General features: G+C 54.5%; 1 protein-coding gene across 4 annotated transcripts in view; it reads right to left on the minus strand.

The window, feature by feature from the left end:
- The window catches only part of SPECC1L (sperm antigen with calponin homology and coiled-coil domains 1 like), a 55308-nt gene that overhangs the window by 2374 nt on the left and 29192 nt on the right, over positions 1-23742 (minus strand). For 3 of the 4 annotated variants that reach the window (XM_036307405.1, XM_036307406.1, XM_036307407.1), the window contains 8 exons: positions 22259-22422; positions 21650-21741; positions 20258-20348; positions 16780-16863; positions 15331-15487; positions 14308-14410; positions 785-901; positions 54-113 (listed from right to left, as the gene is read on the minus strand). In XM_036307405.1, coding sequence (XP_036163298.1) covers positions 54-113; positions 785-901; positions 14308-14410; positions 15331-15487; positions 16780-16863; positions 20258-20348; positions 21650-21741; positions 22259-22422 — 868 coding nt within the window. Of the gene's footprint in view, positions 1-53; positions 114-784; positions 902-14307; positions 14411-15330; positions 15488-16779; positions 16864-20257; positions 20349-21649; positions 21742-22258; positions 22423-22561; positions 22736-23742 lie in introns of those variants that run through there. The other variant, XM_036307408.1, reaches the window with a different exon arrangement.

Genomic DNA, 23742 nt, shown 5'->3' on the forward strand with positions numbered 1-23742 from the left:
CGAGCGCTTCCTCACAGAAAGGGGCCCCGGCGGGACTGGGGGCGGGGGCTCACCAGGGTGGACTTGATGCCGACACTCTCCGCCGCCTGGAAGGCCAGGGTGAAGTTCCTTCGCTGCAAAAGAGACTGTGTGAGGGTCTGCACCGGGTGCGCTGGGGCAGCCGGCCTCCACGTGCCACCAAAGCACATCCAGGCGAGTCCTCAGGACCCCGCTGGACGCCGGGCCCGCAAGGTGCTGACCGCCCCTCACAGGCCCGGCCACGCACGTGTGCCTTCTCACTACAGAAAAGGTCACTCCCAACCATCAGCCCTCAGCCACCGGAGCCCCAAACGCTGAACAGAGATAAGCCCCTGTTGAGAATTTCCTCCCTGTGGGAACTTCAAGGCTGTCTGAAGGGCACGAGGGGCTGAAGGTGGGGTGCGCAGGGGCCGGAGGAGAGCTGTCCCCTGACCTGTCCCCAAGCAGCTGCCTGACGGGACGCTCAGACCACTGCCTGGTCCGCGGGGCTCTGCTTCAGCCATCCTGGGCCTGGTGGGGCGGAGACGGGCTGGGACGGTGGGTGCTGCTCACACCTTGGGCACCTCCCTCTGCCAGTGCTCGTGAAGCCCTTGATCTTACATGTCGCCCGGGAAGGGCGGGCGGCTCCGCCGGGGAAGTCATTACCCGCAAATGCCCGCCCGAGGAGGGTGAGGCTGGCTCAGCACTGATGCTCTAGGGCCAGAATAAGAGCAGGGGCCGGCCACCAGAGCCGCGCGTGGCCCAGCGATGGGGGGCTCTGCCTCACCTTGTCTTGGCCGTTGAGCTCCTGGTACGGAATGTGGGCTGGCAGGTACGTGTGCAGGAGGGCACAGAAGGCCAGCCCGTCGTTCCAGCTGCTGCTGAAGTTTGTAATGTCGATGTTCTGCGGAGAAGGAGGGAAACACATGAGCAACACGCTGGTCTTCTCAGGAGAATGCCGAGGAGGCGGAGGAGTCTGGGCGCCACATGGCCTCTGGAGCAAGCACGGGGCTGGGCCACGCCCAAGGCCTGGCTGTGCCCGTGCCTGGCCCTTTCCTCCACGCCCCCAACCCCCACCCGCAGATCGCTGCCATCGGTGGCAAACATTGGAGCTGCCCTCCCCACCTGGAGGAACCTGGGTGCACGTCCCACAGCCCTGCAGCCTCGCGGGCACTGGGAAGAGAGGGTCCGAGCCAGCCTGCACTTCCACCCCATCTCAGTCCCAGGAAGCAGCCAGTAGGGGGGAACCTGTCCAGGGAAGTGACCTGTCCAAGGTGCTGGGCTGCAGCAGCGGGGACAGGGATGGGAACCATGTCCCGAGCACCCTACAGGGGTGTGCCATGTGATTCTCACACGCACCCAGGGGCGCTTGGGAGGCTGGGCGAGAGGCCCGGGTGGCACAGCGGATCCGGTGATGACTGACACTCGGCCTAAGTGCCCAGCCCGACCGCTTTCCTCATCCCGTTGGCCCCTCACGAGAGAGCCAGGGCAGCAGGCAGCGGTGAGGGCCACGGGGCCAGGGGCTCTCAGTGCGCCCCGCGCTGCCAGGCAGGCAGCACACGCTGAGTTCCCAGCCTCGCCCCCGAGGTCACGTTTGCTGCTGGAGGAAAACAAATCCCCGCTTCCTGCCGCGGGGCCCTGCTCCAGCTCCTGAAGGGCAGGCGTCTCTGGCAGAGCCGCCTACGTGCCTGGCCTCACCGCGCCTCCCGGCCCCGGCTCCTGCACGAGAGGAAACCGCTGCGCCCAGCTCCCAGCTGTGGAAACCCCAGCCTGGCCCAGCTTCCTCCAGACAGACGCGCCCGGCCTGGAGCCCTCAGTCGGAGCAGCGCTGCCACTTGCAAAGCATGAGGAGCGACTTGAGAAAGAGGAAACCACGGCTCCCCCCGGACTTCCCGGGCAGGGGGCTGGCTTCAACCTGACAACCAGGCTCCAAACCCAAGCAGCTCAGCCCACACCCAGGCAGGCTGCCCGGGGACCCCGGCCTCGGGAGGCTGCAGGGAGGCCAGACCCGCCTCCCACCCAGCAGACACCAGGCCCACAAGCACCAGGCCCGACTGAGAACTGAGCGCCCCTCCCCTACCCCTCCCTCCCCCGGTCCCAAGAGGCCCTGGGGAGTGACACAGCCCTGGGAGCTGAGGTGCCACTGAGGACGTGGGGAAAGCCTCCCTCAGTGCTTACGGCTGAGATGGGACTCCTACCACCATGCGACAGACAGATGTGCACACAAGCCGGTCCTCGGCTGAACGTGCCTTGGTTTCCCCTCTGGGGCCCTCATTTCATAGCCACCGCACCCCCTTGACACGCGGCAGGGCTCACAGAAACAAGTGTGTGCACGGGAGGCACAACCTGCATTAGGAGCCAGAGGAGCGGCTGTCCCACAGGAGCCCGCTCGCTGACCACTCATCCCGAAGCGGTGCCAGTGCCCAGCGAGGCCCCTGCCTGCACCCCGGCCCCCGGGATGGCTGCGCCCACGGGGAGCCCCAGCCCAGCGCAGAGCAGTGGTCCCAGGGCCCTAACTGGTTTCCTTGGTGATGGAGCCAGAGGGGCCTGCACTCGCCTCGCCATCGTCCTCCCCTCCGCTGCAGCCTGGACCCCACGGCAGGGCCGCGCGAGGAAGGGCGGCACTTCCCTCGCTGCTTTCTGTGTAGCTGGCACCAGCACGGGCGTCCTCTGCGCCGCCTGCCCCAGCCCAGGTGCCAGTGCTGCCGGGAGCGGCTTCGGCCTGGAAGTGGCATACAGACCCGCCCACGGAGAAGCTGAGCCGTTAACACTAGGGAACTACAGGCGTCCACACCTGGGGGGGTGATGGTGTTTGCTTGTCGAGGAGAAGAAAGTCCTGCCAACTGCTGGTGTTCATTCAGAACGCACGGGTGGGAACCTGCTCTGTATCAACCACCTGCTGCAAAGTGGCTCAAACGGCAGCAGCGGCAGGGCCCCCCCCCCGTGGCCCAGAGAAAGCAGCGACAGGCCCCCCCCCCCGTGGCCCACAGAGAAAGCAGCGACAGGGCCCCCCCCCACGTGGCCCACAGAGAAAGCAGCGACAGGCCCCCCCCCGTGGCCCACAGAGAAAGCAGCGACAGGGCCCCCCCCCACGTGGCCCACAGAGAAAGCAGCGACAGGCCCCCCCCCACGTGGCCCACAGAGAAAGCAGCGACAGGGCCCCCCCCCACGTGGCCCACAGAGAAAGCAGCGACAGGCCCCCCCCCCGTGGCCCACAGAGAAAGCAGCGACAGGCCTCCCACCCCCCCCCCGTGGCCCACAGAGAAAGCAGCGGCAGGCCCCCCTGGCGGGGAGGAGAGGAGGAACAGAACCTGTGGGCAGGGGCCCGGGGACGGGTGGTCATGGGAGGGCGTGCACCCACTCGACGAGTCCTCCCCTGGCCCCGGCTCCGCTCAGGCCTCGCTACCTGAGGAGCCGTCTGGTAGGACAGAGCCCGACAGGTGGGCCGGGCGTGGACCTGGCCTCAGGAGGCTTTTAGGGGGCATGTGGCTGAGCTGAGGGCACGGGATGCCAGGAGGGCTGGGTGGCAGCCGCAGAGGCCCGATGAGGCGGGCAGGGAGGTCTCAGGGCTGAAGCAGAGGGACCTGGGGACAGGCTGGACACCAGGAGGGAGAGCGCGTGTGGCGCCAAGGACGACGTGGCTTCTGCTGGCAGGAAGGAGTGCGTGGGAATGGGGACGGCACAAAACTCGGGGGGGGGGGGGGACCTGCACGTCTGATGCAGCGCGATCAATGGGGTGCCTCTGAGACACCCCCTGGGGGGCACCCGGTGGTGCGGACCTGAGGGCCCAGAACTCGGAGGGGTGGGGGGACTGAAGCAGTGTCCAGGTGAGGTCACCTAGGGACAGCGCGTGGGCAGGAAGGGCTAGACCCAGCCCCCGGCATCGCACAGGTGGAGGCGCGCCGAGGAGAGCGAGCTTCCCGGGGACTCGGGCGGCCAGGCAGGGGCCAGGAGCCGAAGGTGGAGAGCTCACGTGGTCAGCAGCATTCGTGCTGCGAGAGGACAAGACTTGCAAAGTGCCCTCAATGCAGTTAGCATTCGGTCGCCATTCATCACGGTGAGCGAAGAGCACTCACCGCCTTGTAAAAGCCACCACATCATGAAGTCACACGGCCTGTCCTGGCTATGGCTGTCCCAGGGCCTTTCCCCGCCGTGTGTATTTACAGGTTGGACGGATTTCTATCCTCAAAAGCGGCATTTTCGGGCCGAGGAAAGCACTGCGTCTCCCCAGGCAGAGGGCGGCTGGTGCTCTGCAGGTCAGCGAGGGGCGGGCCACGGGGCCGCCTCCACCCCACGTGCTCTCGCTCCTGAACCCACAGCTCTGGGCAGCCAGCGGCCCCTTTAAGTCAATGATTCTTAAAGCCAAAAGCTGGCCGTGCGAGGGGACCGTGCCCCCAGGGAAGGCTGCTACCGTTCACCCTTCACAGGCCATGGTGCCCAGCTCTCGGGGGAAACAATTTGCTTGTTAAACTAGAGCTAGAGACACAGCCGTCACAGCGAAAGCTCCTCGTTAGGGAATGCAGGGCTTGCCTTGGTTCCGGTCCCTGCAGGGCTTTCTGCCGCGCACGGTAAGTCTATGTCTGACCCGGGGACACAACAAAGGGGGATGACAGGCGCCAGAACAAAAGTTCAAAAAGCTTTCCGCACAGGAGCGGGGCACTCCGCCCCGTTTCCCCCGAAGGCGCACGTCTTTCCTCCTGGAAGTGTCACCGAGTGACCTGCCAGGGCAGGCGGCGCGGCCGGGGTCACAGGGACATCTGCTGCCCTTTCCACGCGCATCGCAGCGGAGGCTGGTGAAGCCGCGGCACCGCACGCCCTCTGCAGAGCGACCTGGCTGGGCGTTGCCCACTTGCTGCTTCTCGAGCTGGGACAGACCCGCCCGCTCCTGTCCCTTCAGATCTGCCGCCGTCCCGCCGGTGGCCTTCAGGTGGCCCCTCCGGTGCCTGTATACGCACTGCGAGTGGAGGCGCGGGGAGTGAGCGCCAAGAAATTACACAGATCTACACACGCACCCGTCATAAAACTTCTTAAAATGTCTTAATTTGTCTCAAGTTTAGTTAAGGGCCATAAAATCCCCAAATACCACATGTTCTTTAAATAGTTATGAAGTCCTGCCCTATTTAAGGAAACGCCACTTTCATGGGCATCGGGCGAGCAGCCAGAGCCATGACTCATCTGTTAGCACGCGCAGCGCCATTTCCCTGTGCCTGCCCACAGCCCGGCACGGGCAGAGCAGGGCCTTCCCACGACTGGCCCCTGGGATGACACGCACTGGGGCTCACAGATCCCTGCAGGAGGCCAGAGTTACAATCCAACCCGGCCCACAGGCCTCAGCTGCTCAGCCGACGGGGCAGGGTGTGGAGGTGTGTGAGTGGGAGTGAGGCAGGTAGGGGTGCTCTGCTGGGTGGGCGGTGCTGGACACAGTGTCTAAGAGGGAAAGCTCATCTGGAGACGGGGTCCCATCCCCAGGAGTGATGCTAACACAGACGGCCCAGGAGGCCCTGGGGTGGTGGCAGACGCTGCGTGGTGCCAGGCCGCGTGCTGTCAATGGCAGACCCACTCTGGCTGCAGATCGGAGGTGTCTCCTGGGGACTTCTCCTTTTGACGTTGAGCCAAGCGCTGCTCCAGGTCAGGGAAGGGGAGGTGGCATGTGTCCGGGGGCCCCCAGAGGTCCGAGTGTTAAAGAGGGAGGGAGGGAGGAAGCCAGGGCGCCAGCCCAGGGTGACCACCAGCCCCGAATACAGAGTCCCGCGTCTTGTGTCCCTGGGGCGCGGGGGTGCCATGGGGACCATTATGATGGGGGAGGGGGGGAGGTTCCAGTGAGGACCCTCCATCCTCACTGAGCATCAGAATCCCCCACAAACCTTTTCCAGGTGACATGCGCTTGGCTCTACTCTGGGGAGGCTGCCCCAACCGACAGGCATCCTTTTCTTTAGGCCCCGATGGCCTGAGCTGCAGCCAAGGCAGGACCCCGAGCGAAGGACTCCAGGGGGCTGGACGGCACCGGCCCAGCCTGGGGGTCGCTCGTGATCCTGAGCACGGGCAAACCCGGGAGAGAACCAGGCACTGGGCAGACCTCACCGTGGGGAAAGGAGGGTGAGGCACAGGCAGCCTGCACGGAGGCGGCCGCGTCGGGGAGGAAGTGACCGCGCTCAACGTGAGACGGACGGGTCTGACTGCTCCAGCCGGAACCCGAGTGTCTCTTAACAGGCCGGTGGATTGGTTTCCACACCGACAAGGGACATCTTGGCAGAGGAAAAACGGCAAAACACCTAAAAGAGGGAACGCACCTGCAGCCACCCACTGTCCTGTGCTTCTCTCCAGAGCCCCCACTCCAGGCTCAGCTGGCGTTTCCTGCAGCGCAGCCAACGGGGGAAGGCTCACCCCCTTCTTCGCACCAAGGACAGCCTGGCCGCCGTGGGAGGACGCGAGGCACTGCCCACGGGGCCGTGTGGGGCACGTTCTCCCGACCCCAGACTTCCTTTCTCTGGCTTTATTTTACATACACGGTGTTACAAGCCCTTTTTGTTGGCCTCTTGGTATAAAACACATTAGAATGCAGCTAGAGAGGGGATTCCGGGCCAGCAGGAGGGATACGGCGACAGCTGAGAGAAACAGAAAGGCCCCTCAAAACTGGGTTCCACAGAGCACAGTAAGGAATGCTTATCACTGTAAATATGAGACGTGAAGACAGTTAAATTATGCCCAGAGCAAGGTATAACTTTAAAAGGCCTAGAAATATTGTTTCAAAAATAATTCTGAAGTCCCTTGAGGGCAAGGGCCATGCTCTAGACTGCAATTATGTCCCTCCGTGTAGTTCATGACCTCTCTGTGCACAGCTAAGTGTTAGAGCTCACGATTGATTTAGAGCAAGAAAAAAAATTGAAATTAAAAATGTCACCAGTTTCGATGCCTGAAGAAGAGAGTGTGCGTTACGAAGAGACATCCGTAAAAGCCCAGGGCCACAGCCACATTAGGTGCATACAGGCTCCCTCCGCTTCTAAGCTTTGTACTTACTCGTGTTTCAGAGTTTGCAACGGAATGTACAACAGAGTGAAGCCACGACAGAGCCGGTGCGGGCCAGGCAGGCCAAGGGGCCGATGGGAAGTCCCACTGCTGGAGGACACCCTGGTGGCTCTGAAAGGCGAGGCTCAGGCCCTGGGCGCAGGGCACCAGAGGATGCAGAGGGAGACCCGTCCTGCGGGCGCAGGGAGAGCCTTACCAGAGGCCACTGAGCACCGGTTCCTTCTCATCCGGGAGGCCATGTTTTTAAAAAATCATTCTAAGCTTCTGCCAAGTTGGTGTCACATGATGAGCTTCTCCCCGCACGTACAGAAGGGACAGAGCCTCCGTGGCAGAGTGAGTTTTTAAAATGGCCATAACCGTGGCAGCTGGCTGTGCCCACCCAGAGAGGCGCCTCTCCCTGCCTGGGAACTGAGGCCTGTGGCTGCCTGGACAACCAGCATGTGTGACGCCCAGGCTGGTCAAAAGAGGCAGGCGGCGCTGGGCCGGCTCTCTCGGGACACCCGGGAGGAAGTCCAGGCCATACGGAGCGGCCACATGTGGGTTTCCGGTCACGGCCAGTGAAAGTCTCACCAACAGCCACATCACCCACCAAACATGTGAGGGTGGCGTCCAAAATGGGACTCACCCTCCAGGGCCTCACATGACCTGAGTGGAGGAGCCCTGAGCTGTCCCCACGAGCCCCTCAATCCCGGGTTGATGAGTTACGTCAGTGCCATCATTGAACGGCATCCACGCTGGAGGCGGGGCTTGTTACACAGCGGCTGGTAGCCAGTCCGCTTCTTCCTCCCGAATCTGCGAGCCCATTTGTAAAAGGAACTACAGGTGAGTCTTGAAGAGCTCGTCCGCCCCGAGGGCAGCCCAGTGAGGGATTGGCCCCAGGGTCCCCGAGGGAACCAGACCCACGGGTGCCAAGTCCCCTGTACAAAACGGCCTAGATCAGTGCCCAGGCAGCCCGCTGCACACACTGAAACAAACCCGCGTATGGGGGAGCCCACAGTTCCCATCTGTGTTGTTCGAGGGTTAACTGTAGAGCTCCTCCTCCCTCCATCATCTGGTGGTTAATCACCCTTCCCGTAATTATAGATCGAGACAGCAATACGGCATCTTTACAAATAACCTGCAGAGAGGTCACCCTAAAGTTCCTGACTGACCTCAGGCTAAACTCATTTCTGGAAGCCAGAGCCTCAGGCACGCGATGCAATTAGCCTGGCAGGTTCCGCCTCCTCTGCAGACTCACATTCTGTCACATCCCGTCCGTCCCGAGTGGGTGAAGCACAGGAGGCAGAAGCATTTCTCACGCTACTTGGGATGATACACAGTAAAGACGACGCAACAAAGATCACCTAAGGTTCTACTTTTAGCAAAAACATTAAGAACTTAAAAATGTTGCTTATCTGATGTCTCTCTTCCTTGGCATTATTCACAATAAAAACTGAAACTCCCTTCCGAGTCTGCGACACTGTGGGGAGACGGGGTGGCTTAGGGGAGCCCGGAGCCGGGCGCTGCGACCCACCTGTCTGACCTCAGGCAAGAGGCCACTTTAGAAAAAACAACATTTTACTGAGATATAATTTATGTACAAAATGAATTCTGTGTAAAGTGTACAACTCAATGCACTGGGGAAGATGTATCTACCCATGAAACTATGGCTACAATCCAGACACATCGCATCCTGACGCAGACTGCATGGCTGTGTCTAGTCCACGCCTCTGCGCGCGGCCAGAGGACCCAATTTCTGAGTATCTTTCCGAATGCTGGGGCCTGGACGTAGCTCTGAAAGATGGGCACCATGAGAAAGTAAAAACCAGGATGTGAGAACTGCTGCTAGCCTGGCTGGTGTGGCTCAGTGGCGGAGTGTGGACCCAGGGACCAGGAGGTCACAGTTCAATTCCTGGTCAGGACACATGTCCGGGTTTCAGGCTCCATCCCCAGTAGGGGGCATGCAGGAGGCAGCTGATCCATGAATCTCTCATTGGCATTTCTGTCTCTCTCTCTCTCCCTTTCCCTTCCTCTCTGAAATTAATAAAAACATTAAAAAACAAAAACAAAAAAAGAACTGGTGTTATATGTAATTCCTCCACTCTTTCACCTGCTATAGGAAAATCTGATAGGTGTCGCCGGGGGTGGGGGTGGGGTGGATTTGATGAGTGGGGACTCCGACCACACACTAAGACACTGAACAAATTAATTCACGGTAATGGACTAAGCAATCACAGCTGACCCGGGAACAACGCAAGGTGGCCTTGGCCGCCTGCACAGTCGAAATCCATGTATAACTAAGTTGCTCCTCCACACACTCGGATTCCCAACCACCAGGCGACCCTCGAACAACGCAGGTTTGAATTGTGTGGGTCAATGAAAACAACCCGCGTGTATGTGGGCACACACAATCCAGAACTTGCACTGTTTACGGCCAACTGGCATTTAAGAACGGCGGCCCTGACGTTCTGGAAATAGAGGCTAACAGTCGCTGTCACATCCTGCTGCAGCAGAACACAGACGTACACTGTGATCTGGGAACCTTGCTTCCCAGCTGCTCCGTCCGGCATCGAAAGGAACCCCCTGGAACAGGAAGCAGCCCCCCCCCCCCCACCCGTGACTGGGAGGCGGTCGTCTAACCTCCACTGTGCACACCAGGGGCCTCGGCCGCGGAGAGCCGAGGCGGGCTCTCTGCTCCCGGGGCCTGTGGCCTGTGACCTTCCTGCCCCGCGGCAGGCTCTGGATGGAGACGTCCTGTCGCCAGGACGGAGACGGACAGCCCGCAGCAGTGTCATGGCCTCATGGAAGACGACGTGCGAGCACCCGAGGCCACGTCAGGGACGGGTGGGCTCTATCTGGCCACGCTCGCTCCCTTTGTCCGAGTATTTTTAAGTCCTGGGATCCAGTGGTATTTACAAACAATAAGGTCTTTCTGTATGGAACTGACTTTCCATGCAAAGTGACAATGTAAGATTTAAAAAAATTAGACGTTCAGCCTTGACTTGATTCAGATCAAAACCCTTATCTGCTGCTTGCAGCTTTAAGAGATTTTTTTAGCGCTGGGAAGCCGTTCCTGTGACCTAAGAGTCCGGCTGTAGGAGGGAGCTAACCCCGATCCTTGCTGTGACCATCAGGAGCCCGAACGCTTTCTGTTCGCTGCTGTCTGCTGGCAGAACTCCCACTTTTCCTCGCCTTTCCGTTCCACCCTTCCCTCTCCCCGCTCTAACTGGAATCACAAAGAGAGGATGCGAGGGCAGGGGGGAAAGAGAAGGCCTGGGGGAAGGGGCACCCTCTCCTGCTTTCCCGAGGGGGACTGAAGACGCTTTACACGCCGGGAGGAGAGGGAGCGATAGAAGGAATCCCAATCCCTGGAAAACGGGAACAGTCCCGTGTTGGACAGACCAGGGGGGAGGGGCCATGTGTGCCAAGGATGCTTCTCCGGTCCGTCCCCCCAGCACAGAGTGGCCAAGAGGAGTCACAGAAACCCGAGCTTTGGGGGGCCAATCTCCTCCTGTGGGGACAGCTCCCCGATACAGAGCTCACTCAGCCCAGAAGCGCTGAGATGCTGGAATGAGCGCCGCCGAGGGGGTGTGGGTGCAGAACGGGCCTGGTTACCCGGCAGACACCGGCCAGTGCACATGCTCAGTTCACACAACTCATCCAGAGACCTTCCTTTTCTCCTGCTTGTCCACAGACACTCGGCTGTTTCAAAGGAAGCTGGGAAGGAAGGACCGACCTATTTTTATCTGCCCATTGGTTCTCACTCTCCTGACTCTTCAGTCCACAGGGACACACAACTCTGGGAGACGGAAGGACCAGTGCTCCTTTGTTGTCGCTTAGAGAAAGAGGGTCAGAAAATGTAAAAATAGAGCCCTGTGCCGGAGCACAGGTCAACGGATCTGCTCCCTAAAAATCAAATATGTAACTGGGCAAAACTGTCCCCCCAAAACCATGTCAGGGCTCCGGAAACCACCGAGAGGCAAATGAACTGCGATGCCCGATTCCTGTAGGAACAGGGGGAGTCTGCGGCCTCTTGTTGAGGCTACGCTCTTCGCCTTTCTTTTCATTAAAAACAACACTGTATGAAGCCGTAATTATAACACAGGACGATGGGGCTTATAACACAAACAAACTAATATAGGTAACAATGACAGCACAAAAGAGGAAGAAAATGAACCTACACTAGAACACATTTGCTATACTTTACCAAAGTCAGTCAGAAAAACCGTAAGTAAACTGTGATTCTGATCCCACTCGTCTCCATAAAGAAATACACAATCTTGCAATGGCCACTTCGGCCCAGTGGGTAAAACGTTAGCCCAAGGGCCAGGGGTTCGATTCTGGTCAAGGGCACGTACCTCAGTTGCAGGCTCAATCCCTGGCCCCTGATGGGGCGCATGCGGGAGGCAACCAATCGATCTCACATTGATGTTTCTCTCTCTCTGTCTCTCCCCCTCCCTTCCACTCTCTAAAAAAATCAACAGAAAAATATCCCCGGGTGAGGATTAACAAAAAAAAAAGGAAAAGAAAAGAAATACTAAATCTTTTTTCTCAGCCCAAGCACTGATGAGTAAATCTCTCAATCAAACTGTATATTCTTAATGCCTATTTGAGATTAAATTACCTCAGATGGTACTAAAAACGTCTATTCATTTATTAAAACTATTTTGTACTAGATTAAGTGCTTTTATTGTCCTTTGTATTAACTAATCCATTTCTAGGTCTGGCGTTTTATCAGAAAACAATGATACTTTTCCTCTAAAAGTAAAGCTCTCTTAAATTAACGTTTAAAGGCTATAAGAGAAGTTGTTAAATATGAAATTTAGAACAAAAAAAGTTTACTGAGAGTATACACTGTTTTCTTCTGTTACCGAGTTTCTCTTGCATGAACGATCTCGTATTATCAATCCCTGACGAAGCGGCTAAAAGAACTGCAAGTAGCTGCCTGTGGGAAGCAGAACTTACAAAGGCGATGGAGCAGGGAAGTGGGCTGCCCCTTTTCCCTAAAAGTGCAATCATTAGAGTTAATTGCATATTTAAATTGACGTTCAATTTTAAAACAGAATGGTGTGTAAACTGAGGTACTGATTTTAAAATAAAGGGAAGGCCTAACGCTTAGAGCGACAGACTGCAGGCTGTTAGGCGACGCGTGCACTTGTGAGAAAGCCTTGAGGGAGTCACCGATCCTGGTGGGGGTCGCCCACATCTGTGAACCTGACAGTGAGCCAGGACGCGGGCCTGACAGGAGCGTCTTGTGTCTAAAGCAGCACTGAGCTGTAAGTGGCAGGGCACAATTTAAGAGAAAAATGTATTTGTTAGATAAAAGGCCAACTCACAGGGCTTGTTTTGTAATGGGCGGTTAATGAAATTACAGTGATTAGTGCAATTATTTCAGGGTGACTCTGAGGAGAGTAAAGGGGACGATCGGGTATTAGGGAATCTATCTCCGTCGATTAGACAGCTCCGAGACAGAAAGCATGCGTGGCCCGGCCCCGATGATGCCTGTGGGCTGAGAGAACAGCCCGTGCTAACCGTCACGTAGCAGCCCCTGCCTAGCGCGCAGCAGTGTCACAGCGGCCCCTTCCCGGCCGGGCAGTCAGAGCCCACAGGCTGGCTCCAAGCTGCTCGCTCCGGGGGTGGGCACGCGGGCCCCCATTCACCGCCCGATGAGCACAGGGCTCTGGCACTTCTCCTCCAGCGCTCGACCAAGTAAGATCAGATAGACCCTTCATTTAAAAAGGTTATGCATTTAGAACACCCCATTTTAACTCACAGCCCTTCAATGAAAGAACCAGCTCCTGTCCACGTTTAAACAGCTAGAACACGTATCTGTCTCACAGGAAACAAAACCCAGACAAACAAAAAAACCACCCCCACGTCATTACAGAAGCGATCATAGACGCAATGAAGGGGAGGGGTGGGCTTGTAGCATAAGGCTGTCTAGTGTACGAAAACGTCCCCCTTTATATATGCTAACTGCTCTGTTTCACACTGTATTTCCTCCTGCAAAGCATGTACCCAGTAAAGGAAAAAAAATGATTTATTGACGTTTTTAAGTAAATGACTTATGTGTATTTTTTAAACCTAACAGCATTTACCTTAAAATCACAGACTCCGAGCATTCAAGTAGGAAGGAACCAAGACTAGTTAAATCATTGACTTAGTGCTTGAGTACCTTAATCAACTTGTGTACTTAATTATCTAATCCCCTCGACGGCTGGGCAGGTAGACACACAGCAGAGCGGAGCTGCTGGGTCACACAGCAATCCCGCGTCTGCTTTTCAGTGCCCGCCACACTGTTCTGCAGCCACGGCCGTGCCCAGGGTCCCGATGGCCCCACAGCCTTGCCAGCACCACTCGTCTCTTTTCCAGCGAATGGACGCGGAGACATTGAGACCGCGGCAAGTCCTCACTGACGACTATGACTTCCTGTGCATTCAAAGTCCACTGCAATTCACGTAGCTCTTCACTCCTCAATGGACCGAAGACACGGCCTGAAGCCATTACAACTGTCCAAAGGGACTTACTCTGGCAGGTCTGTCTGCTCCTCCATCACTCCCTCCCTCTTCTGCACAAACACTGTCAGAAAATGCTATCGCCCGTTCCCTTATGTCATTTGGGTGAGATGAGGGCTGATGTGATGAGACCAGGACTACACAGAGCTGAGAGGCCCTCTCCTCTTGTATTTCTCTGTGGTTGCACCCAAATACGAAGCAGCAATTGGGAGCTCTGGCTGCAGGCGAGAAGAGGCTCTGTGACTGAAAGCATGTTGTGCGGACACTGGCGTCTACACTACACTCCTCAGCAGCCTAGTGGGTACAGTTGAGAGGTTCCCATTGTGTGTAGACGAGGACTTCCTCTCCAAACACCACCTCGAACATCACTTAAAATATCGGAAAGGGGGATGGAGAGACAGACAGACCCCAACAGGGAGGAGAGGGCAGGCTGTGAAGACAGTCCGGATGCGAAGTGGTTCGGGCACAAAGACAACCAAGCGGGAGGGGAAATTCTATGAAAAGCAACTGAGCCAGAAGACTTCAAACATCATCATTAAACATTAACTGAATTAATTTTTACTCAGTCCAGATGCGAACTCAACCACAGCACTCACCAGGACTGAGAGGCCCTGTCACAGCTGATGGGGCGCTGCAAGGCCTGGCTGCGCTGGCAGGAAGGACCGGACGTAAGGACCCCCCTGAATTCAGGACGGGACTCGGCATGTCTCATGGGAGACGCGCCCCGAGCTGCGACACCCCAGCACGTGCTCCGGGACCTGCTCCCGGGGACAGAAAGCCGCGGGGTTACCTGGTAGCCCTCGGTCTTCTTCTGGCACCACTTCAGCAGGGCGTTCCTCTTCGAGCCTCCGTACTCTCTCGCCAGTGCTGAGAGGGGGTCCTTCCTTTCTTCCCTGAGACGTGAAAATGAGAAACCCAGGTTGAAACACCTTTTAGCTGAGCATCATCATAAAGCAGAAACCCAGCGAGCAGGAGAGACCCGCGCTGGTCTGGTTCTTGCACAGGGTAACTCCACACGCTAAGGCACCCAAGGCAAGACACGTTCTCATTCCTTTCATTTCACCTGTCGGTGCTCACAGGGCCCCACAGCCCACCCTGTCCGCTCTCTGCTTCCCTGTGCCCCCTTCCGTGTGCCACACCACCTCCCTTCTTCATCTTTTTGTACACTCACTCGAGTGGCTGGCTTTGACAATAAAGCCTGTCCTCCCTCCCCACCACTCAAATTCCACTTTTCTAGTCTCCCTAACCTCCACCCGCACCCTAGTATTTGAATTTCACAATACTAACTTGTGTTCAACCATTCTCTAATTACAAACTCCAAAACAGAAAAACCAGCTGCTTGGGAAAGAAACGGTTTTACTTTTTTTTTTTTTTTAATTAATATATTTTTATTAATTTCAGAGAGGAAGGCAGAGGGAGACAGACATAGAAACATCAATGATGAGACGCGGAGACATTAAGACCGCGGCAAGTCCTCACTGACGACTATGACTTCCTGTGCATTCAAAGTCCACTGCACACCCCCTACTGGGGATCGAGCCCGCAACCTGGGATGTGTCCCTCACTGGAATCGAACCTGAAACCCTTCAGTTCCCAGGCCGATGCTCTATCCACTGAGCTAAACCAGCTAGGGCACGTTTTGCTTTTCATTTCTAGACCATTTTACCCAATTCTGAGCACAGAAGAGATCAGAAAATACTTCCTAACACTCAGAGAAAGAAATCTGTGCCTGAGTGCATTACTTTATAACTTGATCATTTCCTCTCAAAGGGCCAGGAGAGGGATGAAACGCATCAGCTGAGCTGCTCTCTACCTGATCCGGCTGCGGGTGGTGGGGGTCACGGACGCCGTGGGGGACGAGGAGAGGGAGAGCTGTGGGGACGTGGTGCCCATGGCCATGAGAGAGGCTGGCGACGCTCCCTCGGGGGCGGAGATGTCTCGCTTCATCTCTTCACTACTTCGTCGAGACACTGAAAATAGACATTAATCATTTTAGAGCAAAAACATCTTAAATGGAGTTCTTGAGACATTTTCTCCAACAGGTTCCAAGAGCAGAAATTACTGTACAGGCGGAAAAAGTACAATTTTCCTTATCTTACTGATAAGTTGAAAGAATTTCCCCTTTCATTAAAAAGCTATAAAAAATGTACAATAGTTGAGCTATGCATTAACCCTCCTATGCCCTGGGGGTACGCAGTGTGTCTTACCCGCCCTGTGACCCTCAGTTCTCACCCGGGGCACAGTAAGTACTCTGGGAACGTTGGTGTAATCACAGATGCCACTAAAAACCAAAGGCTAATAAACGCAGTACTTGACAACTACTTATTCCCCAAGAAAACCAACATGATCCTCCTGAAATTACCCAAAAACACTGTGAAAAGGACAGAAAAGAGAAACACTTCATTCTGGGTCAGACCATGTTTTAAAAACCATAAATCAACGAGACAGAAAATCAAAAGGTGTCAAGTCAGCGACTGAAAAATAAAAGTAATCAGGAAAGTCCTACTTTGAAAGTCGGGCATAGTAAGACAGGGTATCTCGTTAGAATGATAGAAAGTTCTGGGAACTGTTGGAAGTACCACTTCAGCCGCTGATAGAAGAGCCACATTCAAGCGGCTTTTTAGCGAGAATGCGCTGAGTACCAGCAGGTGCTCACAAAGCAGACACATTCTCTGACCTCAGACACTGGCGATGAGGGGCCCATCCACCGTGTCCCGCGGGGCTGGCTGAGGAATGCTATACAGCAACAGTCCCCCGGGTCAGGGAAACCGCCTCCCTTTTCCTGGTTAAAATGTTCTCGACAATTTCAGGATAACCACAAGCAGAATCTAACACTGCCTTTGAAAAGCAATGTCCAATGCTTTCTCCTATTACAGGATCTTATTAGAGTAATACTGCACTTACATATTCTGACACGATTTTATAATTATTATTGTCTTTTCTTCTAATGTCAGATCAAACCCATAACCCTCAGTGAGGGGCTGACGCTCTAACCACTGAGCAAATGGGCTCATAAATACTTTTTAAATGAACGGAACCATTTGGTTTAGTTGCGGGGTGTGTGTGTGTGTGTGTGAATCAGGTCCATATGATTTCTATAGAATCTGAGAGCTACGACAGAGGAGATTCGGAGGAAAAATAATCAACCCAGGAGCTAAAAAGGCGAGGAAAGTTCACTAAGTCTAAGGAGAAAGCATTCAGCGCCATCGCTAAGACTTCCGGAAGAGTCTCTCTAAAGGACGTTTCAAACAGAAGTGCTTACCGGAGATGGTCTTGGCGCTTTCCATGGCAGGCACTCTGGGCAGGGACGCGGGCCGGCTGGTGGAAGATGTCCGTAGGAGGTGCTCTGCACAAAGCGGGAGGTCACAATAAAGACACTGACACCGGACGCCCAAGTAACCAAGGTGGCAGGAAGGTGAGTTACGCCTCTCCCCCTTCTCTCCCCACCCAGGGCGCGTCCACGATTCCCCCTACAAAGCCACTTCCGCAGACAAGGCACGTGGGAACGCATTTCATTCAGGGCTTTATTCTAGGGATGACACATCGGACAGATGAAAATGCTTCGAAATCACCAACTGCCACTTCCCTCTCTGATGCAATTCAACATTCAAAGATCCCCTATGGCCTCTGGGTCTAAAACAGTACAAACTACACCAAAGCCTGGCCTTGTGCCCACCATCAGTTGGTGAGAAAGCCATTCATCCACAAGCAGACAAGTCAGGAGGGAACTGGCCAGAACACTAGAACGGCTCTCACACACAGAGGGAGGAGCCGTCCTGACCTCAGGGTGCAGGGGAGGCCTCAGCGCACTGGCAGGACACGGGGCTGGGCTGCACCGAGGGAAGAGGAGCGGGTCACAGCATTTCAGCCAGACAACACGCGGAGCGAGGGCAGGAGGACTTGCCAGCTGAAGAATGAAGTCCCGCCTGGCTAACCAGGGGGCACCTGGAAAGCAGACAGGGCAGCAGGAAAGGGGCGTGAAGGGAGGATGAGGCTGGCTGGGGGAGCCGCCAGGGCCTGGCGTGTGGACGTCAGTCTGAGGGCAACAAGGAAGCAGCGGGCACTTCTGAACACCCGGGGAGGGCCACGATCAGATGCGGCAGGCGAGCTGGTTGCGGCCTTGCCTTGCTCTGCTCCTCCCCTGCTCGCTGGACACACTGTGCAGGGCGTTTCTGGAGCCCCTGGAGCCCCGCGCAAGCTGTCCCCACCCTCCTGAGCTTGGCTGCTTTGTCCTGCAGGTCTTCTCAGGACCTGCCCCGGAGTGGGAGCCCCCAAACACAGACCAGCACACCCCCTCCCGAGGGCTACACGCCCCACCAGGCTGTGGCCAGGCCAGGCCCACAAGCACACGGGCGGACGAGATGTGTTCCGCCTGGTCGGGGTGGGTTAGGACGTGTGACTAGGAAGAGGGAAAACACCACCTTCATGAAGACTATAGTCTCAGTGACCAGCAAAGCCCTACAGCAAACATTCCTTTAAAAAGGGAAACGGTACGATTTACCACAAGAAAAGGTCACTCAAAACCTCTTTGTAAGAATTGACAACTTAACAGACACTCCCTCTCCTAATATCATGCCGTCAAACATAGTGCATATGATGTTATCTTTCAAGGACAGCACATCTTTTCTCTTAACATTTATTTTCTCAGCATGAGGCACATCTGGCTGAAATGACAAACTACCTGGAGGGAAAGGATGAACTTCGTTTTTAAAAATATATATTTTTATTGATTTCAGAGAGGAAGGGAGAGGGAGAGAGAGAGAAACACCAATGGTGAGAGAGTATCATGGACCGGCTGCCTCCTGCACACCCCACACCGGGGATGGAGCCCACAACCCAGGCAGGTGCCCTGACCGGGAGTCGAGCTGTGACCTCCTGGTTCCTAGGTCGATGCTCACCCACTGAGCCACACCGCCGGGAACGGACTTTCTTAGTGAAGACAGGACTTACACAGCCTGGAGTAGTCACACCCTCCTTATCATGGACACACATCACCTATGCAAAAGGCCTACAGGCAGCACCCTGGGAGTCTGAGCCCTGAGGGCAGCTGGCATCCTCCTCACAGGAAGAGCGCTGTTATGCACCAAATCTGACAGACAAGACAGAGTCAGCAGCACACGGAAGCAGTGGGAAACACAAAGCAACCTTTTTCCTTTAATTACATTTTCCATGTCACAGTTACAAAACTGCTTTCCCTAAAATCTTAATCTCCCCAAGCACAGCAAATGAAGAAAGCGAAAATGAAGGCTAGAGACCACGAAGCAAAGCTAGTGCGTCAGCTGAGCCCGGTCCTTGTCGTGCCCACAGGGACAGTGTTCCTTCCCCAGGTGCCGTGTGTCTTCCTCCTTCCCACGCACACTGCAGGCACACGCCGGAAACGGAGCTCACGGAGCGTGCGGCCGAGCCATTTCCCCATGCCTGGCTGTCTTTTCTCACTGCATGTCTAAGGACCCGTGTCTGCCTCAATTCCACAGACACTACTGGAAACGCGCTCCACAGGACTCGTTTCCTGGCTCTGTAGCCTCAACGGGCCATTCCTTTCACAGTCACGAGTGGTGGCCTTCCACGGGCACAGCGGTCTGCTGCCACGTCCGGGAGCGTTTTCACGGAGAAGCATGCGAGTGAGTGCTCAGAGGCACTTGCTACAGTCAGAACCATGTCCCTCTACTCCTGCAGAAGGCGGGCCGGCTCCATCTCCTGTCAACTGTCGGTTTATCCCTCCTCAGGGAGTCAGATTCGTGCATTACAGGTGCGTGTGCAGGCAGGAGCGATTACACTTTACAGTAAGAGCCTGCTGCCACATGGAGCTTACTCAGTCCACTCATTAAAGAGGATCATTTGGGTGTCCACTGCTTGGCAGGCACTGGGGTTGGCACAACGGTCAGAGACAGGAAAATAGGAGGCAGGAAACTTGCGCTCATGGAACTTGGAGTTTAGAGCAGAAGCTGGACATTTAAAAAATCACTACAAGTGCCCTGGCCAATTTTGCTCAGTGGGTAGAGCCTGGCCTGCGGACTAAAGGGTCCCAGGTTCAATTCTGGTCAAAGGCACAGGCCCGGGTTGCGGGCTCGATCCCCAGTGGGGGGCGTGCAGGAGGCAGCCAATCATTGACTCCCTCATCATTGATGTTTCTCTCTCTCTCTCTCCCCCTCTCCTTTCCTCTCTGAAATCCATAAAAATATATTTTTAAAATGCAGTATGGGTAAGAGGAGGAGCCCTGACTTCAAGAGGGAGGAGACCTGGTCCTGGGCTGGCTCTGCGAGAAGAGCTGTGTGAACACGGGCACAACCTTCACAGCGCAGAGAAGAGCAGCTGGGCGTCATCGTCAGTCCCCCTTTCTCCTATGAACAGCAGCGGGCACAGTGGAGTAGACGGCCCGGGTCCACTGCTCAGTAACTACGCTAACCTGCATGAAGACGCTTTGTGAAGCCTCATTTTTAGTATCTGTGAAATGGGGATAACAATCCAAACATCACGAAAAACCATGAAAACATAGTGCCCAGCAACAGCCACTCTCTATCACTGATCATGACGCTATGACAGAGCTGTCTTCCAAGATGCCCTCGTTAATAACTAACCTCCCATTTGTAATTAAGACATATTATCAGTAAACTTCTGATAAAGATGCGTACCAGCCTGGCTTCAGTCATGTCAAGAACAAAGAAAATAACACTTTAGCCAAAAAGGGTCAGAATTACAAAGATAACAACAAGAGTGAAATACTGCAACATAGGATGTACCTTGAACGGGGATTTCCCCATAGTTTGGTCTCTTATCTGACAGGGCTGCCAGGGGTTTGGATGTAGAAATTGGTCCACTTATGGAATGTCTCTGAAATCATAAGACAAACATGGTTAACGTTAGGTTGAGTCTAGAGCTGGGACTCACAAAGGAAACTGCAGAGAGTAAATAGTGATGAATTTGCATAATCCCTTCCAAACTATGTAAGGCTGCAACTAACTCTCTTAGTGAGATTACACACAGATTACCAGTGGCTCCAGGGGTCAGTGATGTGGGGTCAGGTGTAACTGTAAAGGGTCGTAGGAGGGGTCCTTGTGTGATGGAAACATTGTGTCTACATATACCCACGTCAGTGTCTTGGTTGTGGCATTACACGATAGATTTACAAGACGGTATCTTTGAGGGAAACTGGGCATTGGGATCCTTCTGTTTTAAGTGGTTATTGGTCACATTATATGCCAGAGAGAGAGAAAGACAGAGAAGAGACCCATGGAGAGAGGAGCCCAGCCAGCCCTGCTGAGCCAGGCCCCGCCCACCCTCTAGCTCAGCCGTGGGCAAACTACGGCCCGCGGGCCGGATCCGGCCCGTTTGAAATGAATAACTATTGAAAAAATATACCGTACCCCTTTATGTAATGATGTTTACTTTGAATTTATATTAGTTCACACAAACACTCCATCCATGCTTTTGTTCCGGCCCTCCGGTCTAGTTTAAGAACCCATTGTGGCCCTCGAGTCAAAAAGTTTGCCCACCCCTGGTCTAGCTGGTGCAGCTGCTGGAGTGAGCCCAGGCAAAGCACGCAAAGAACTGCGTGGCCACCCAGAGAAACGTGAACAACAGCCAGGCTGCTGCTTTAAGCACCGAGTTCTGAAATGATCTGCTGTGCAGCAGAGGCTGAGGATGCCAACTCCATGTTCAGCCTAGAGAAGTGACTTAGTACAGCGTTAAAGCAGGGCCGCTGAAGCCACACTGCCCAGGTTCAAATCCCAGCTCTGCCACTTCTTCATCGTCTGACCCTCAGCAAGTTGCCTTCTGGGCCTCAGTTTCCACAGGTGAAAAGTAGGGGTAAGAACAGTCCCTAATACCCCACAGAGTTGCTGTGAGGATTAAATGAGTGACTACCAAGCATCTGGAACAGTGTTGCACATACAGTAAGTGTCCAATGGTTGCTCCCTATCACTATCAGGATTTTCAGATTCATCCAACTGACATTTCCATAATTTATTTCAATTCTATCTATTCACCAGCCTTTTAGGGGGAAATCCCACTACATCCCGCACGCAGTGGTCAGCTGCTCCCCTCCCCCCACTGGACACGAGTGCGAGTGATTCTGAAGAGGAAGGACTAGCTGTCAGGTGCTGAGACCCGGGCCTCTGAGCACAGGCACTGACCTGCATGGGGGAGACAGCGGCCGCAGGCGGCGTTTTCATAGGACTTGGGCTCAGCGGGGTTCGAGGAATTGCGGCTGCATTAGGGTTTGGTACTAGGAAAACAAACAGAGGGGTGCATGAGAAATGCCTCACGGTAAGTGGAAGCTTGTGTGACTGGTCTCCCCGCTCCCCAGGAGGCTGTCCAGGCTGATGCCACCTCCGCTGCACACAGAAGCTGAGGGCCAAGATTTGGTGTTGGACACGAGAAGTCTAGGAACCACCTCCATGCCAGTGCCCAGTCGGCGTTTGAGGACACAGGTCTGAAAGAGGGAAGAGGAAGGGCAAGGGCTGAAGTCCTGAGGCAGCTCTGAGGCACAGAGAAGGCGCTCAGAGTCACAGGCCTGTGTGAAGACACAGCTCTGCAGGGGGCCAGGCACGGGTCTCAGACCAAGATCCCTGAAGCTGAAGCTTCCCCAGACCTCCTGTTAAAAAACACCCTTTAGTGGGACTCAGTGATTCTCTGTGAAATCTGACGAGACTCAGAGCGTAAGGCAATAAAGAGCACCGACCCGGACCGGAGAGCACGTGGTAAGGACATGACTGACTGCCCGCACACGGGCAAGAACTTACCTTGAGACGCGCTGTCGAAGGACTTGATGAGGGTTTTTACCGTGGGGGTCGGCTCCGAGGAAGTCGAGGATCTTCTACTCAGCCCCATCCCCTGCCTCAAGGCCGCCAAGTCTCTCTCAACAGCATTCATGTAGTTATACACCCGGCCTCGCTCCTCCTCTTGCCTGAAAACAATATTGAAATCAGGGCATTTTTTTTACATATATACTAGGTAATACAAACTCCCCGCCCCCCCAACTGAAGAGCATTAAAAAGTATCAGTTTAAAATAAAAAAACACTATCAGTTGAGCAGAGTAAATTACTTGGTTTAATCTTCTCATTTGCTTGGTAAATTCCAGGAAATGATATGAAAATCTTTATATCAGGTTCTCCTAAGTACGTTAAGTAACCATCAGTTCCATTTTCATCTGAGTGAGTGTAAGGTGAGGACCTTAGTAATCAATTAGCAATAAAACGGGAGGCGGACGGCCGAAAGTCTGACTCAGAGCTGGGGGCCTCACGGTTCTGGGCTGCTGGGAAGGCCTGGGCCTGCGGGGGAGTCTGGGAACTCCCAGCACGTCCAGGTCATCCAGACTTGGCTGTTCAACATGCTATGCATAGACACGGAAATACAAAGAAATGAAATCAAAGCACACACTTTTAAAATAAAAATTTAAAAACTGCTGCAGTCTCCAAATAGAATTTCTACAAAGGGGAAAAAAAAAAAAAGACTGAGGCCATATTAGTAACATGAGTCCCCTGGATGCTTGGGGACGGTTGTGAGTCATCTAAAAATCAATTGCACTTCGCTTCTGGCCGGCTGTAATTCTCTGAGCTACACAGAAGTTTTCATCTGGGATGAAATTTCAGTTGCCGAGTTTGTACATGTCATGTAACTAGCAAGCAAGTTTCTAGGTGAGCAAAAATTAAGCCAGCCCTTAGGAAAATTTCTCATATGGCTCTTCTTTTGACTATATTTTCAAAAACTAAAAACATATTAGTAAGAACAGTAGTGTTTTAATATTTTTGCATACCTCTTTAATGTCTGGCTCAACAAAATACTGCTAGGTTCTCATTTCTTATACATTCACTCTATTGCGACGTGAAAAATAAGTAAGCTTTGCAAAGATATGTAATTGGAAAAGGAAAGGAAATTTTAACGATATTAAAATCAGTGTGTTTTTTTAGCTAGCTGTGGCTATTCTTCCTTGATGGTACACCAAAATGCAACAAGTGGTAATTACTTAAAAGTTAGTTGCTGTCTGCTAGCGTGGCTCAGTGGTTGAGCGTCAACCCATGAACCAATAGGTCACTGGTTCGATTCCCGGTCAGGGCATATGCCCACTTTGCGGGCTCAGATCCCAGTGTGGGATGTGCAGGAGGCAGCTGATCCATGATTCTCTCTCATCACTGATGTTTCTATCTTTCTCCCTCTCCTTTCCTCTCTGAAATCAATAAAATATAATTTAAAAAAAACCAAACCACACAAAACCCTCTGACCTCC

The sequence above is a fragment of the Myotis myotis genome, unplaced genomic scaffold, assembly GCF_014108235.1.
Source record: "Myotis myotis isolate mMyoMyo1 unplaced genomic scaffold, mMyoMyo1.p scaffold_m19_p_47, whole genome shotgun sequence".
NCBI lineage: Eukaryota > Metazoa > Chordata > Mammalia > Chiroptera > Vespertilionidae > Myotis > Myotis myotis.